Genomic DNA, 16,518 nt, shown 5'->3' on the forward strand with positions numbered 1-16,518 from the left:
ACAAGGCCCCAGAAAAGGATGGGAAAGAGGAAATTCATTAGGGGAGACTGTTCACTGTCCATTCATTTGCTCATTCTTATTCATTTTTCTCTACATCATCCATCCCTGGAGTCAGAGGAGGGGAAGGTGATTTTGCTTAAATATAATAATTAATTTCACCACAAAACCTGAGGAGGGAGGGAATCTACTTTGGTCCAAACCAAGTCTTTATTTTTTTTTTTCCTTCCAGTTCTGGGGCTTGAACTCAGGGCCTGCGCACTGTTCCTGAGCTTCTCTTTTGCTCAAGGCTAGCACTCTACCACTAAGCCACATCCCAGCCCCTGAGAGTTGCTAAGACTCCCAAAGACAGCACCACCCCCTATACATACTATGCCTCCCCTAGATGTTCATGCCTAAGAGAAAGGTGAATTTGTAAATTAGGCATAAGGATGAGCAATAACAAATAATAAAACAGGTCAACTGTAACAGACCATGATGAACATTACATGAATGTTTTTTCTCTCTCTCAAAATATCTTCGCAAGTAGCAGGCAGCCCAGTTCTGGGACGGCTTCCCAAATATGACAGCCCAAAGGCACCAGGCACACAGCCTCCATACCTTGCGTCCTTCTGGCACCAGGAGAATGCTACTCTATGTGTGGGATGTGACAGTGCACACCAGTGAGTGACTGCAATACTCGTATGCTTAAGTAGTAGGACTGGAAAGTTCTGGAAGCTTAGCAGGATCAGGCTGGCAAAATGTAAGATAATTAGGGTTGGTTAAAAATCTCAAGTGAGCTGGGTGCTGGTGGCTCACACCTGTCATCCTATCTATTTAGAAGGCTGAAATCTGAGGATCATGGTTCAAAGCCAGCTGGGGCAGGAAGGTCCATGAGACAATTATTTCCAATAAACCACCAGAAAACCAGAAGTGGCGCTGTGGCTCAAGTGGTAGAGTGCTAGCCTTGAGCTGAAGAACTGAGGGACAGCACCCAGGCCCAGAGTTCAAGCCCCAAGACGACTACACCACCTACAACAACAACAAAAATCTGAAGTGAGGGGTCTGGATGGGGGGTAACCACCGACCCCAGGTGCAAGTAGAAGGGTGGCCTGAAGTAGCTGTGGCAAGCAAAAAAAAAATACGATGCATGCAGGATGACAAAGTCATACCAATGGGACTTGGACCCTCCCCTCCTCCTGCAGCATTCCTGCAACAGAGACCTCAGTGACCATTCTTAAAAACATTGGCTTCAGGTGCAGGATTGTGCTACCATGACACCTGTGAAAATAGGGTAGGTAAAAACAGAGGGGGTGGCGGGGGGGAGGGAACTATACTTCCAAGTGGTGTCAGCCTGGAAGTGGTCTCGGGGCTCCCACATGTGAAAGCCATTAAGCAAAACAATCATGTTACTCTACCTTTTAGGCCTCAGTGACCATGTGTGATAATGTATGCTGCATGTAAATATGATGCTAAAACGAGCTCCACTAGGGGGCTCCAGCCACCCTCTACTCTGGACCTAAACTCAGCCCTCTGACGCGAACAAGGCAAATTGGAGATGATTTCTTTTTTATTCTAGTCTTGGGATTTGATCTCAGGCCTTGTGCTTGTCTGAGTTGCTTGCTAAGCTGGTGTTGTACTACTTGAATCATCTTCTAGCCTGGCTTTTTTGCTGATTATTTTGAAGATGGAGGCTGGCTTCATACCAAGATCCTCCACATCTCAGCCTCCGCCTCCTAAGTAGCTGGGATTATAGGTGTGGGCCATAGGCTGGCCTACACCTCAGTGGATTTTGCAGAAGGCCCTTATTAGCAGATGCACACTGGGGTTCTTCTACCTTCTCCAGAGTCACTGGACCCCTATCTCTTCTGAGATTACATCACTAGGCATCTGAGCAAGTCATCTCCCAACTGTTCTATTCACAGGGGAATTCATAGCAAAGTCTCAGAAATGGAAACACCCACAGCAGGGAGAGAGGATCGGGATAGGAGGTGCCCAGCGGGGTGGTTATGTGAGCAGCTCCCCAGCAGCCCCAAACTGACAGCCAAGAACAGCTTCCAATCTGATCCATTTCCGTTCTGAGTTTATTAAAAGAAGGGACCCCAGTGTTTCAAAGTTTGAAAAACACTCATCTAATTTCATTTCCTCTTTATTCAAATGAAGACCTGGAGGTCCAGAAAGCAAAGGGGGCTTTCCCAAGGTCATACAGCAAGCCTGGGATGAACATGCAAATGGACCCCGTGTTCCTAGATTCCCAGCCAGGTCTTCTACCAGGGTGACAGCATCCCATTATTTTAGATGTGGAAGGGTCAGGCTTAGAGAGGCAGAATATTCAGAGTTCCAAAAACATAATGACTAGTTGGGAGAGGACTGAGTGTGGCTTAAAACTTGAATGAACCTTGGCAAGAACCCCTAAACCTATGAACTGGCAGCAGCATCCTTCCCTTGGTTTCTGGATCATGCTGAGAAGCAGGTAGCTTCTCAGAAGTAGGCAGAAGAGGCCACCTGAGGTCAGCCTGAGGTGATGATGGCCCCCAGGCCAGGAGCTGCTTCCCAGGCCTGGCTGGCCTGCCTTCCATTCAGGGACGGGCTCAAGGATGGGAAATTTTGCTTCATAAAGTTTAAGAACTGTCCACAGTGAGAGATCCCCATTCTGAGGTTAAGAAATTGCAATCGCTTAGGGATCAATTTTATTTTTAACCAGAGAGTAAATAATTTCCTTTTCTGTTTATCAAAAATGGGAGTTGGTGGTGGTAGGGAAACCTATTCTGGGGTGTAGCCTAATGTATTCTAATGTACTGTAATTTCACAGCCCAGAGATAGCACCTGACTCCTTTCTACAATGTAACATACAGAAACCTGGTCTCTGGCCACTTGCTTAGAGAATGTAGGACTAACAGGGATGGCTTGGTCCCTAAACGCCTAGCAAAGGACTCTAGAATCTGGCAAAGATTCCCATCTAGGACTAAATCTCTCTAAAATGGGGAAAAAGGAGGAATACAATAGCCACCAACTCTCCTGACCCTGGTATGAAGCATTGATTTGTTTTTATGTTTGGTCTTAGCCCAAAGGCCAAGTCATGATAGCAATGGTTTCTTAGGTAAGAAAAAATGCTAGGCCCACACTATGTTTTTTTGTGTGTTTTTTTTTTTGTTTTGTGTTTTGTTTTATGCACAGGGCCATCTTATGCTAGGACCGAAGAACTAGAAAGGAGACTGGTAACACCCAGTCCAAATGCCACAGTCAGAGGGAGGAAGACCAAGGCCCCCAGAAGGGAGGGGCTGCCCAGGTCATCCAGGCAAGGCAAGCTGGGACCTCCTCCCTCCTTGGACCTAAACACGTGAAGTCATAGAGCACCAGAAATCAGCCACAGACAAATGAGGTAGCGTCAGAGTCCTCACCTCGTTTACAGCCCTTTGTAGTTAACAGACGTTAAGAGATCTTCCCTGGGAGGAAATAGTTAAAAAAATTCTCATGGTAGAATTCATTCCTACAGTACAAAACAAACAACGAAAAAACAGCTACATGCACTGCCAGCTTTCCTAATACCAGTCCTGCTAAAAACTACATCTGCATATGAATCTAGTTTGCATTCAGTTTTTAAAAACATACAAAAGGGGGTCATGTACAAACACAGCTTTTCCAAGTCTTCACAAAGCACAGTGATCCGTTTCTTGACTTCTCTGTCATTTCATGTTCCATTTCTCTTAAGAACCTGGGAAGAAGAGAAGGAAAAATCAGAGGGGGGGAGGGACAAAAAAAACCCCAAACAACTTTCTTGCCATTGTCTCTATGTATTACATGGGAGGTGGAGGAAATGATGCAAAAGTTCAAATCTCCTCAGCAGGCAATGGAGTTTATGGGGGAGGGGCAGGGAAAGGGGCCTGGGGATGCCCAAGAAATACATTTAGAACCAATGGAAGGGTGTTCCAGGGCAGAATTTTCCAACCACTGGAAATCCCAGTGGTGGTAGTGAGCTTTGTATTCCCGGAGGCATGCAAGCAAAGGCTGTCTAATGCTGCATACTGTAGAGGGGATCTGAAACCTGGATATCTAACAATATGTAAACCATAGATTATTACATATTATACTTTTTTCATAGGGCCATCTTATTCTAGGATGGCAGGACTACAAGGACACTGGTAAAATCCAGTTTCAATGCTACCATCACAGGTTAAGAGAGCATGGCCTTGAGAGGGGAAGGGATCTGTCTAGACCACCTGGGAGAGGAGAGCGGGGGCTTCTCCTCTGTCTAGGTCACAAGGATCCATCATCAGTCACCAGCAGGTAAGGTAAAGTCACAGTTGGCACATGTTCTATTAACACCTTGCTGGACGGCCTTGGTGAGGTGACCTGGGAGAGGATCATGCCTCTCCGCCCTTTCTCTCCGGTGAGCTGAGTATGTATAGCACACTCCATCCAACCTGGGCATGGCTCACCTTGGCCAATGGACTGTAGGCAGCTAGGAGGAGGGAAGTCACATCTGAACAGAAACTTGAAATGAGAAATGTGTGCTTGCTAGGGCTTCTTGCTCATGGCTGAGACTGCTCCTCCAGCTGGCCATGGAAGAGCAGTGACATGAAATTTGAGCAAGGGGTGATGTTCAGGCCTCAAAACCAGCACAGTTTGGGGACTGATTTGCATAAAAAACTGACTTATTATAAAGTGACTCATTTCCCAAGTTCATGGTCACCTGTGGGTGAGGGACAGAAGCCACCCTAGCTGTCAGTTATGTGACTAGGAACACTAAAGGCCACTTGGGCAGAAGAAATGCCCTGATCCTGCCTCCTCCTGCCCATGAGATGTGTTGCTAAGCACCATACAATGCCAAAGCCAGCAAGACAAGGAGGTATCCCCGAAGAGACAGACAAAATATGACAGTCTCGTAGGAATGCTTCCATATAGGTATGGCTGCAAAGCACTGTCTGCCATCTCTCAGGGCCAGGAGAAAATAATCTCTCCAGACTCAGAAACAGAAAAACACACAGCTAGCTTTTTATGCTCATGCCTTCTTAGGTTCATAGCTCTTGACCTTGCAGGCTGAGGACCTCAGAGAGAAACGTATGTGGACACAGAGGCCCAGCTGCTCACCTCCGCATGGCCCTGCTTGTCTCTGCGTTTCCTCTGGCTCCTTTCACTGACATAGTTTTCTTTTTTCTTTCTTTCTTCCCTGCCCACCTTGTGACATGGGGAAAAGTACCAAAATGACTTGGAACTCATACCTTACTCATCACAGGTGGTCAGCCGGAGCTAGGGGGCTTTTGTATCTGCTCAGATCAAGGACTGTCACAGTGCCATAGGACTGGGACTCCCCAATCACGTTGGTCGCGTGGCATTGGTACATTCCTTCATCTTCCTTTCTCAGGGGGTTGATCTAGAAATACAACAGGCACATTCAGATGGTTATATATGGCACAGAACACTGACTTCCTTCTTCTGTTTCTTCCTCTTCCGCCCCCCCCCCCCCACCAGGGTTTTCAAATCAGGGCCTCATACCTCTAGGCTAGCACTCTACCACTGAGCCACACCTCTAGCCCTCCTTATTTGGTTCTGATGTCCCATCTGCACATGTGTTCCTTTTCTGAATACAACAGAGCTCCCTGTTTTTCTTGTTAGCTGCAAGTAGCCCAGCGTAAGTTCCTTCTTGAGCCCTCTTGAAAGTGCCACACTCCCACTTATTACACTGGGAGCTGTCTTGTCCTTTTACCAAAGGCAACAGGAATGGATTAGGAGGAAAATACTGTAAATTAAAAGATCAAAAATTGACTGGCCAAAGAAAGAGCCACACAAAGCGTTCCCTAGGGAGGCAGCCTTTCCAAAATGCCAGCCGAGATAGCCTGCCCCTTATCTTTTCTTGTAAGAAAATGAGGGAATGTGCTTGATTTGAAAATGCCACAGAGCCCGCTGCATTACAGGTCTCTCTGCTGGGTGGAAAAGCATCATCAGATCTCCCAGAGTGTGGAGGAAATGTGGGTGATATCCTCAGAGAACATCTCAAAGGCACTCTGGGCCACATCCAAACCAGCTCACTCCTCTTTCACTGTTCTGTTGGCTGCACAGGACATGGGGAGGGTTAAACAGACCATCTCATTTTGAACTCATGAATGAAGGTAAAGGGCAGGTGTTAGCAGCTTGATCTCTACAGGAGACTCACAGTCACAGGCTGTGAGGTTCATAAGAAACTGAGGCTCCGAGAAGAAAAGTGACCAAACTAACATGAAGCCCCCTGCTGCCCCCTTCCAGGCTCCTTGTCCCTCAGTCTTTCAAGCACCAAGAATACTCATAGCTATGAGTAGCATGACAGCCACTGTGGAGAAGGACTTGCTAGCCACGTGGACTTGAGACAGGTGTATTAGTTCCTTCTGGCTGCTACAACAAATAGTCCCAAGCCTAGTGGCAAGCCTAACTATAAGTAATCATCTATGGTTCGGGAGCTCAGCAGTCCAAGTGAGTCTCAGCAGGCTAAAAACCAAAGTGCCAGCAAGCACTAAGTCTACCACTTGAGCCATTATTCCATTTCCAGCTTTTTCTGTTTAATGTGGTACTGAGGAATTGAAGCCGGGGCTTCATGCATGCTAGGAAAGCACTCTTACCACAAAGTCATATTCCCAGCCCAAGATTAATCTTTAAATTGGGACCACCTGGATAATCCAGGCTACTCTTTTTGTTTTTTGTTTTTTAAATTTCTGTAGACCTTGGGGCTTGAATTCTGGGCACTGTCCCTGAGCCTTTGTTCTTAAGGCTCTACCCCTTCAACCACAGCTCCTCGTTGAGCTTTTTTGGTTCACTGAAGAGTCTCAAAGCCTTTCCTGCCTGGGGCTGGTTCCCAATCTTGATCCTTATTTCTCAGCCTCCTGAGTAACTAAGATTACAGATGTGAGCCACCAGCGTCTGAAGGGGCTACTGTTATCTTGACGTTAGCTGTTTAGCCACGTTAATCCCTTGCCATGCAGCCCAGCATACCCAGTGGTGCTGGACAGTAGAATGGAGACAGCTTGTGGAAGCCATTATTTTACCTGCTTCAGCAGATCATGCTGCTCCCAGGAGACAATGCCTCTGCCTATCTCACTGCTGCTCTGGAACAACTTTGGAGAGTTAACATGTTATAGAAAGATAAAAGTGATAACTAATCACCACAAACACTCACCAAGATCCAGGCTGTGGCCTCATGGTCTGCAGGGCCCCCACGAACGTGGACAGCTATATTGGCATGGTCCCCAGGCAACTCCTCCAACACTTCAGTGCCCTCAGGAGAGTGCATGACCTACAGAGGACAGAGAAACCACAAGTGGTTTAGAAAAAGTATTTCTGGGTAGAGAGCATCCCGCAAGCCTCCTTGCCATCTGCACCCTCCCACTGACTGAAAAGCTGAAACTCTAGCATCTTATTCATATTCAAAGCAGGTCAATCAGTTTTTAAATTTGAATGTGTGTGGACAGCACCCCCTGCTGGACAACAAGAGTACAACTTGTTGGGAATTTCAGATCTCTTGTCCTGGGTCCTAGATCCAGGTTGTTAAGGAAAGGCACAATTCTTGCCAATTCTATCTCAAAACTTGGTTTTTAGGGCTTGGAACAGGACTGAGTCTCCTGTCACCAACTTGAGTCTGTCCATAGCTCATCCACAGAGAAATGGGGGCTCTACTGACTCCGTGGCCGACATTAGATTGGCTAGGTGACAGTAGAACTTCCTTTCTTTTTTTCTTGTCAGTTGTGGGACTTGAACTCTGAGCCTGGGCACTGTCTCTCAGCTCTTCAGCTCAAGGTGAGTGCTCTACCCCTTGAGCCACAGCACCACTTCCAGACAGTAGAACTTTCTGGGCACCTAAGTGGCCAAGGAAGGACAGGAATAACTGCAACCTTCCTTCTCCAGGAGAGCCCCGGGGTAAGAGGGCTCTTTTTCCAATATTGTGATCGACACACACACACACACACACACACACACACACACAGAATTTTGAGTCAGAAATACCTTCCTCCATGTGATGACAGGGGCCGGTACAGCCCTCACCTCACAGGACAGGTACACCTGTGCCCCGGTGACATTGTGGATACTCTGGGGTGGCAGGAGGACCACGGGAGCTGAGAGAAGACAGAGGAACACGCCTTTCAGGAGGGCTCCTCTCTCACACTGCCCCGCAGGCCTGCCATGGAAGAGCGGTGAATCCTATGGAAGATCTCGCCACCCCTCTCAACCCCCTCCCCCACAACAACCTGGCCAGTTTCTAGTTTCCCTGCGGATTTCCTGACCCACTGCCATGTTTTACCACCAGGAAACCAGGTCCAGAGAGAGTGACAGAGCCAGAGTCTCAGTGCATCCGCTCCATCCCCAGGGGTCCCCTCTAGGATTCCCACAGCCAGCTACTTACAGTTCAGCTTCAGGGTGCATGGCCGACTCCTAGGAGACCAACATATCCATGGCAGAGGCTACAGAGGGCATTTAGGGTGGGTTTTTTTCTTTTTTGCCTTCACATACGGGAACTTCAAGAGGAAGGCCATGCAGAACAACTACCACCTGTACTCTGGAGCTAAGACCCCAGCAGTCCACTCCAATACGACCTGCATGTACACAACCCCGATGCCAATGGTCTCTGCCAACTTCCACACTCCTCCTCATTTCCAGTGCTCAAGTGTGGGCCTGGAAACCCAATTTTCAGAGACTGAGGGAACCGAGCCGGGGTGACTCAGGGGATGGGGTGAATGTGGTTCAAGTCTGTAGATCATAGTAGGGAGGAGAGGAAGGGCGGAGAGATCTCTAGAGCCATTTGTATTAGGCAGCATTCATAGCTCTCCTGCTATACTGTTTCCTCCCATACTAGGCATCTGATCTGTGCACATGGGCTATGAAACTCAAGTTCAGCCTCCTGAATGCCACCAGCCCCTCCATGCCCTGCTTTCCCTGTGCATAGGGAAATGTTTACCACCCCAGCCCCACAGGTGGACAGCTCACCCACCCTGCAGGAACCAGCTGGGCAGGCGCAGCTGAGACCAGGTTTTCTGAATGCTTTAGCTTGCTGTGCTACAGCTGACTTTTCAGTCCAGGGTTCTCTACCTGGTCCTGCCTGCTTGGGGCACAAACTCAGCCACCCTGGGGTCAAGCTGTGGTGTTCCTGACAAGGTAAAGGTGGATGTCTGGCCAGAGAAGAGCTCTCAGCTCAAGCATCCTCCATTTATAAGAGGGAGAAGCTGGGCACCGGTGACTCATGCTTGTAATCCTAGCTACTCAGGAGGCTGAGATCTGAGGATTGCGGTTCAAAGCCAGCCTGGACAGGAAAGTCCGTGAGACTTTCATCTCCAATAAACCACTAGAAAACTGGAAGTGGTGTTGTGACTCAAGTGGTAGAGTGCTCGCCTTGAGCTTAAGAGCTGAGGGATAGCGCACAAGGCCAGAGTTCAAGCCCCATGACCTACCAAAAGAGGGAGATCCACCATGGGGTGAGAAAGCATGGCTTCTGGAGCACAATATGCAAATGGGGGAGGGAGGCTCAGGAACCAGTCTAGCAAACTAGATGAAGAAATATAGGCAAATGAAAGAGCAAACAGGGCCACTCCAGGGCTCTTCTAGACAGTGAAGCAAACCTTACCAAGCCAGTGAGTTCCTAACCAGAGAGACATGTAGCACCCAAATGCTCCAAGATCCTGTGCCCTGTGCTTGACCAACTGGGATACGCTTATCCAGCCTCCACCTGCCTACCTCCACTGATCACTACCTGCAGAGCCAGGTGCCTCCTGGACTCTCCACAGCACTCTTGGAGTGCTGTGCTGGTAAGAAGGCTCAGCTTTGGCCTGGGCGTGTCTCAAGAAGTAGATCAGCTGCCTAGTAAGCACGAGGCCTTGAGTTCAATGCCTTGTATAAGAGAGAGACAGAGAGAGACAGACAGACAGAGAAAGAGACAGAGACAGAGAGGGCAGGCATAGGTGGCTCATGTCTGTAATCCTCAGGTGGTTGAGATCTGAGAATTGTGTTTCAAAACCAGCCTGGGTAGGAAAATCCATAAGACTCTTATCTCCAATTAAAAAGCCAGAAGTAGAGCTGTATAGAGCTCAATTAGTAGTAGTAGACTTGAGCACAAAAGCTCAGGGACAGCACCCAGACCCTGAGTTCAAGCCCTAGGATTAGCACACAAAAAAAAGAAAAAGGAAAGGAAAAAAAGAGAGTGGGAGAGAAGAAAGAAAGAAGGAAAGAAAGGAAAAGGAAGGGAGGGAGAGAAGATAGGAAGGGAGGGAAGAAGGGAGGGAAGAAAGGGAGGGAGGGAGGAAGAGAGGGAAGAAGAAAGGAAGGAGGGGAAGGAGGGAGCGGTGGAAGGAGCAAGCTCAAATCAACCTGCAGTTAACAATTCCTGCCTTTGTGTAATTGCCCCTTGCTGATCCCTGGTCTGTCCTCAGAGCTCACAGCATCCTGAGTCACTCCAGGGAGCCCTCCCCATCCTCAGCTGTCCTCCACCCTCACTCCTGATCAGCTTACTCCTCCAGCAGTACCCACGTGACTCCCCTCCAAAGCACTGTGCCAACCCACATCTCAGAGTATAGCCAACACCCCCAGTGAACTCCTAGACTTCTAACACTGCCTGCAGCCATCAACACCACACACCGTGCTCCCTGGCAGAAGCCCCATCTGTGATGACAAAGAGGAGGCTAATTTATTCACAGCCTCCTGGCAGCACCTCCTCAAACACAGGCGCTGGGATGCTGCCTCCAACCACAAGGCAGCCCTCAAATGGCTCACGGTGGGACAATCGGGGCTGCCTCTTATTCCAGAGCCCTCAATGGATTCCGAGGGGACACGCCATCAATGTGTTTCACTTTCATTCACGTCAAGTCATAAATTTTAAATGAGATTTCATCACTCCCTCGCAGGCCTAAATGAATAAGCTAGTAAATCACATTTCTTCTCTCTCTCTCCTCATGCCTTCCTCTCCTTCTCTTACAATAACTACAATTAAGAAAAGGCTGTCTTGGAAACATTGATCTTGCCACCAATTTTGTGGAAATACCACTTGGATCACAAAAGAGCTCCTTGCTTTCAGTGTTAAAGGCACATGTCACTATTTATGTCTTTAATTATACATGTGCATACAGTATAACACATTCGGTCTGCATTTCTAAGTTGGAACAAATGCCTACAGTCATGAGCTACCAACATTTCCAAGATACAGAAGAGTCCCATGATCTCAGATTGTACACTGAGATCGGCTTTTAATTTTAACACGTCCGATTTTAAACTTAAAACATGTTTACTCATAAGCATAATAGATCTTCATAGTTAATATTCCTAGTAATAGTAATAACGATAATGATAGTACCATCGAAAGCAGTGTTTCGCTGCAAGCAAAGCACTATTCTGCTTCCAGAATTCTGCTTTCTTTCCAGCAATCATACTCATGGCCAGCTGGGGGGGCGCTGCTCAGAGTCACCTGGCCTCGAATGGTGGGGAAGTGGGGAGAGGATATGAACTAGTCTTCAGCTCTAGAGTCGAAGTTCTTCTTAACTGCTGTCTTAACTTGCCTCTTCCCCCAAAGGACCCTTTTCACAGCGGCTCTGAGTGGCAGGTGCTTTTATCTCCATTTTACAGATGAGGAAACCAACGATCAGGAAACGTGAGGGACCTAGAGAAACTGGATGGGAATAAAGTGGCTTTCAGGAAAAGGGCCAACTCCAAGTCAGCCTTGTCTTCAAATGTGCCAGTTCCATCTCTCAGGCTCTTCCTTACTAACCACTTTCTTCTGATCATGCTGACAGCAGCCCTGGCAATGTGGAATAGCGCCAATGGGTTAAACAGTAGGTAATATGGGATAATCACACAAATCACAGGAGACAGGACCATGCAGTGGGGACAAGAGTACCAGAGAAGACTCAACCACTCAAGCTTGGGCAGTTGGGAATCATGTCCTTCTTGTCTGCAAATGAACAAACTCTGCCTCATACCTCCCTGGATGCCAGCAGGTAATAGATGAGCCTGTATTAACTGTGGATCTGCATAGATGAAAAGGATTGATATTATTATTATAGTGTGTGATGATCATCAATCTCTCTACTCTGTCAATTAAATGGATCCTTGGTGGCGGGAATGAAAGATCATCTCAAATACCTCAGAGATTGTTCCAAGTTAATGGTGCCAGGGAGAGGAAGAATAGCAAAAAGTCACCCCTAGGACCCCATCTGCTGTATTAAGAAGCGTACAACCGAAGAGTTTAATAAGCAACGCACTGAACAGCCCTGATAATTTATGCTAATAGTCACAATACAATGAGGAGCGAACACAGCTTAATCCCGCTGCTGCCTGCCGCCTGTGCCTCAAATCCCCTCCCTCAACATGAAAGGCTTTTGAGTGAAAGGCCCCTTTCTTTGTCCCTCTCACAAAGTGCCATTTGCTGCCTATTCTGGTTTCCTGGTAACACGCGCCTAGGGCTTGTAAGTGGAGCTAGAATCCCAACCAAGGTGAATTTTCTAAGACTCAGGATCTCTAGAGAGCCCACGGAAGCTGACCGAGGGCTCGATTCCCTGCAGGCTGGAGATGGATGTCAGCAATACGCAGACTCTGCACACCTGGACTGGACTAGACTCCATTTCAGCGGGGACTGCCCAGGTAGCTCTCAGGAATTCCCTTGGTGTGCCTCAGTATCTTCTTCTAGAAAGTGAGTTTGGGACCTCCCTACCAGTTGCAAAACTCAAGTAAGAAGATGGATTCAAAAGCAATGTCTGACTATAAAGAATTCTCCACACACAGGTCTAAAATCAATGGAGAGATCGAAGGATCACTCTCATGATTTGGCGGAAAGAGTGGCATTTCTATCCAAAACCAGCTTCCTGCTGCTTCTCAGGGACCTGTGTAGGAAACATGTCACCCTGGGAAATACCTCATTCTTCCTTCCCTAAAAGTCCAGGTGCTCCTGCACTGAAGGAGCCGGAGAAGAGGAGCTGGGGAGGGGTAATTTCATCACCAATATTGTTGCAGAACAGCCCAGCTCCGGCTGTGTTTTCCTTCCCGGGGTCCCCAGGGGCATTATTAAAAAGTACTCCTGCGGCGTCTTCTGAATTAAAGATGGCTTTAGGGCAGCACAGAATGAAGAGCCGCAGGGCCTGTGGCCTGGGCTAGGAAATGTGTCCTTGTCCTCATCCTTAAGCCTTCCCAGGGCACACGGGCACGGGTGACATAAACACATGAGGACAGAAGGTGACAGGGAGACAGTGCCAGGGCTGGGGGCAGGGTGGGGGTAGGTGACACAAATGCTGATGAGAGGGACAACTGAGTTCAGGAACCCTAATGCCCTGGCATTAATGAAAAGCAGCTTCGGAACTGTTCCCATTTGCTTAGAGTTCCTCTTTACTCCCCAGGCCCGAGCCTAGGGTGGGTCTCAGAGCCTATAGATCAGAGTAGAGGCGCTGTCACATTTACTTGTCATTTGGTAATTTTCAGTGAATGAGGGGTATGGGGTTTCCATCTGCCATCTGGTAACCATGGCAACCGCCATCTGCCTGACTTAATACCACCAAATAACTGTCCTAAAAGAGCACTGGACAGGGTGTCAGGACTCGAGAGTTGAGCAGCTTTTACTGGATATTCTGGACGAGTAAATCACCTTGCCCTTACTAGGTCTTGGTCTCTGGTACATCACAGCAGACTTGGTCCTCATCTCTTCAAAGGGGGGGGGTTTCTCTTAGGAGCATCCTATCACTCCAGGGAGGAATTATCTGAGCCCATTAGCACCGTGCAGATAGTGGGGGCCTGGTCAGCGTTTCTTACGTCTCCTGCATGTGCAGTTCATGCTACCTGTCTGCAGACAAAGGGAACTGCCTGCAAATTAAATGCTGAGGAAGGCACATTGTGAAATCGAGTGATAGAAACTACAGAAAGGAAAGAGACAGGGCTGTTTCAGGGCCAAGCAGCACAAACAAGCTTTCAGAGCAGAAGGATATCAGCAATGGCTCCAAAAGAAGCAAAAGAGAGCCAATTTAAGGTCCTTTGGGGGAGCCAGGGCTGGGAACATGCCTGGCTAGCTCTGTCCCCCACTGTAAGCCCCAAGTAAGAGTAGTCATGGTAACCCTGTGCTTGAGCTGTTTACTGGGCGGCTCAGTGTCTTTGTTTCCTGGGACAGAAAGACTTCCTGCCCCATCCTCTGGACTCCAGTATATCCAATGTTGAGTATTTTGAGGGGAAAGGGAGTAACACAATACTAGAGACTCTAAAGCCCCCCCACCCTGCTGCTCTGGAAGCTACAGTCATTGCACTGATTTGGGTGGGTATTTAGTCTTGGTCTTTAGGGCTTGGTCTCTCTGCCCAGGCCAGAATTCATCCCCAGAAACCTGGAACCCAGGAGGCAAGCCGGGATCCTGGGGACTCACTGGTCACCACCTCACTCACCTGTCCTCCCCCCACCTCTCCTAGGGAGAGACAGAGCTCTGTGCAAAACCACCCCCACACTTAAGAAAAGGCTAGCAAAGCCTGGATATCCCTTCATACTGAGAAATCACACTGAGAAGATGAGAAAGTGACACCCAAGGATAGTTGTAATGAAGCTTAAATTTCTAAGTCCCAAGCAATTCCTGCTCTGAGGTTTGAACTCAGGACTTACAGTTTGCTATTACACTGGAGCCAAGTCTCCAGTCCTGCTTTTGTTGCTGTTGTTGGTTATTTTGGAGATGGGAGTCTTGCAGACTTTTCTGCCTAGACTGGCTTTGAATCTTGATCCTCCAGATCTCCCAGCCTCTTGATTAGCGGGGATTACAGGCTTGAGCCACGGGTGCTGCAATTCATGCTTTACCATTCCCTTTCTGACAGCAGGACTCTCCAAACTGTGCTCTAGTGACACCCACAAAACCTAGGTAGGCTCCTGTTGGTCACATAAACTTTTCATCATTTTAGTCTCCAAAGGTCTTACCTGTCCTGGATGGGTGCTCCCCTTGGATCCCTGATAGGGTCTTGCCCCCTACACCTGGGGTCCTGGTGCTCTGGCTTGATGAGGCCCAAGACTTTGAGAGGGGCGTCTGCTTGGGCATCCTCACCTGCTCTTCCTCTCCATTCAATGAGCCCACCTAGTGTGGCATGCTCTGGGGACTCCCCCTCTCCACCGCCCCCGCCCCCCGCAGCTTCCCTTAGGCAAATAGGCCAGGCCTGACTATAACAGCATTGATGGGTACTTAAGCACCAAATGGGGCAGCAGGTTCACCATAACTCCGTTTTGTTCAGGGCTGGTGTACCATGAACTTGGTAAGGGAGGGGGATGGGAAATAACTGATGATCCCACCGGGGAAACTGAGGCTCAGACAGTGCCTGTCCCATTGTGAAGGAAGATCCTTGGTCCCCCCGGCTCAGCCCTCCGGAGCCCCTCTGCTGGGCACGGGCACCGCACTCACCGAACTCGCAGGGGCCATCCCGCGCCTTGTGCAGGTGGCCCAGGCGTCCGCGGGGCGCGAGCCAGGCGCGCCAGCGCAGCGCGCAGACGCTGGGGTAGGAGCGGCCGTCGGAGCCGCAGACGGGGCCGCGCCGCGCGCACACGCACAGCCCGGTGCCCTCGGGCGCCGCCCCCGCGGCCCGGCTGGCGCACACCAGGCCGGGCCCGCAGCGCGCCCCCGCGCGCCCCCCGCAGCCGGCGCCCTCCGCGCCCACGCAGCGCGCGCAGCATCCGCACTCGTCGCGCGCCGCGATCCCGGGCGCGGGGCAGCGGACCGGCGCCGGCGGACAGAGCTCGGGCCGGCACGGAGCGCACTCCGGGTGCCGGCTGGTGGCGCCGCGGAGCCCGAGGCCGAGGACCGGCGTTGGCGGCGGCAGCAGCAGCAGCGGCAGCAGCGGCAGCAGCGGAGGCACGCGCGGCATGGTCGACTCCGAGCCGGCGGAGAAGCCACTGGGCTCCGCTCCGCTCCGCGCGTGCGGCGCCGCCACCCCGCCCGCTCTGCCGCCCGCCCCGCCGCCGCTGATTGGCCGGGTCTGCACCGCGGGGCGCCCGCCGGCTGCGGCCCCAGCCGGGCCCGGGACCCCAAAAGCGCTCGTGCGACGCGCGGAGCGGGGCGGGGTGGGGGCATCTGGTTCCACCCGGGGCTCAAGCCGCAGAGAAGTCACAGGGACAGCTCCCCGACATCCCAGAGTGTTTGGGGGAAACTGAGATCCGAGGTGGGGAACTTGCCCCGGGTCGCTCGGGTGGAGACAGGGCTTTGGATGTGCGGGTTGCAAATTCAAATAGCAGACTCCATAACCCTTCCAGAAGGATGCGCTGTTTTCGTTTGCATTGTGTTCCATTTTATCTTTCCAAAGGGCCTAACACGTTAGAGTTTATCATCGGGCGAGGGGAAGATGTCGCTCCCTAACCTTATATTCCAGTCTCCCAGACTGCTGCTGCTAGTTCTTGGGTATCCTTCCCGGAATTGTGCCTACCTGTAAAAGCAGGAGAGGTTGTTTTTGTCTCTCCGTCCCCACTTTACCCTCAAGCGCACACCACTGCATGCACTTAATTACCACCGCACTGTTTTCCCGTCGACGACAGCCCGCAGCTTCTTAACGAAACCCATCTTTTCTTGTACACACAATGGGAGCCTAGTCTCAAATGCT

General features: G+C 50.0%; 1 protein-coding gene across 1 annotated transcript; it reads right to left on the minus strand.

Annotated features, from left to right (window-relative positions):
• Positions 1-3,316: 3,316 nt before the first annotated feature.
• Positions 3,317-15,789, minus strand: Igfbpl1 (insulin like growth factor binding protein like 1). Its single transcript, XM_070005757.1, has 5 exons — positions 15,330-15,789; positions 7,948-8,057; positions 7,124-7,240; positions 5,199-5,350; positions 3,317-3,691 (listed from the first exon to the last, which is right to left on the minus strand). Exons 1-4 carry the CDS (start codon positions 15,787-15,789, stop codon positions 5,207-5,209), a joined length of 831 nt encoding a protein of 276 aa, XP_069861858.1. The 3' UTR covers positions 3,317-3,691; positions 5,199-5,206.
• Between the last annotated feature and the right edge of the window lie 729 nt (positions 15,790-16,518).

The sequence above is a fragment of the Dipodomys merriami genome, unplaced genomic scaffold (genome assembly GCF_024711535.1).
Source record: "Dipodomys merriami isolate MVZ:Mamm:240054 unplaced genomic scaffold, mDipMer1.0.p SCAF_11, whole genome shotgun sequence".
NCBI lineage: Eukaryota > Metazoa > Chordata > Mammalia > Rodentia > Heteromyidae > Dipodomys > Dipodomys merriami.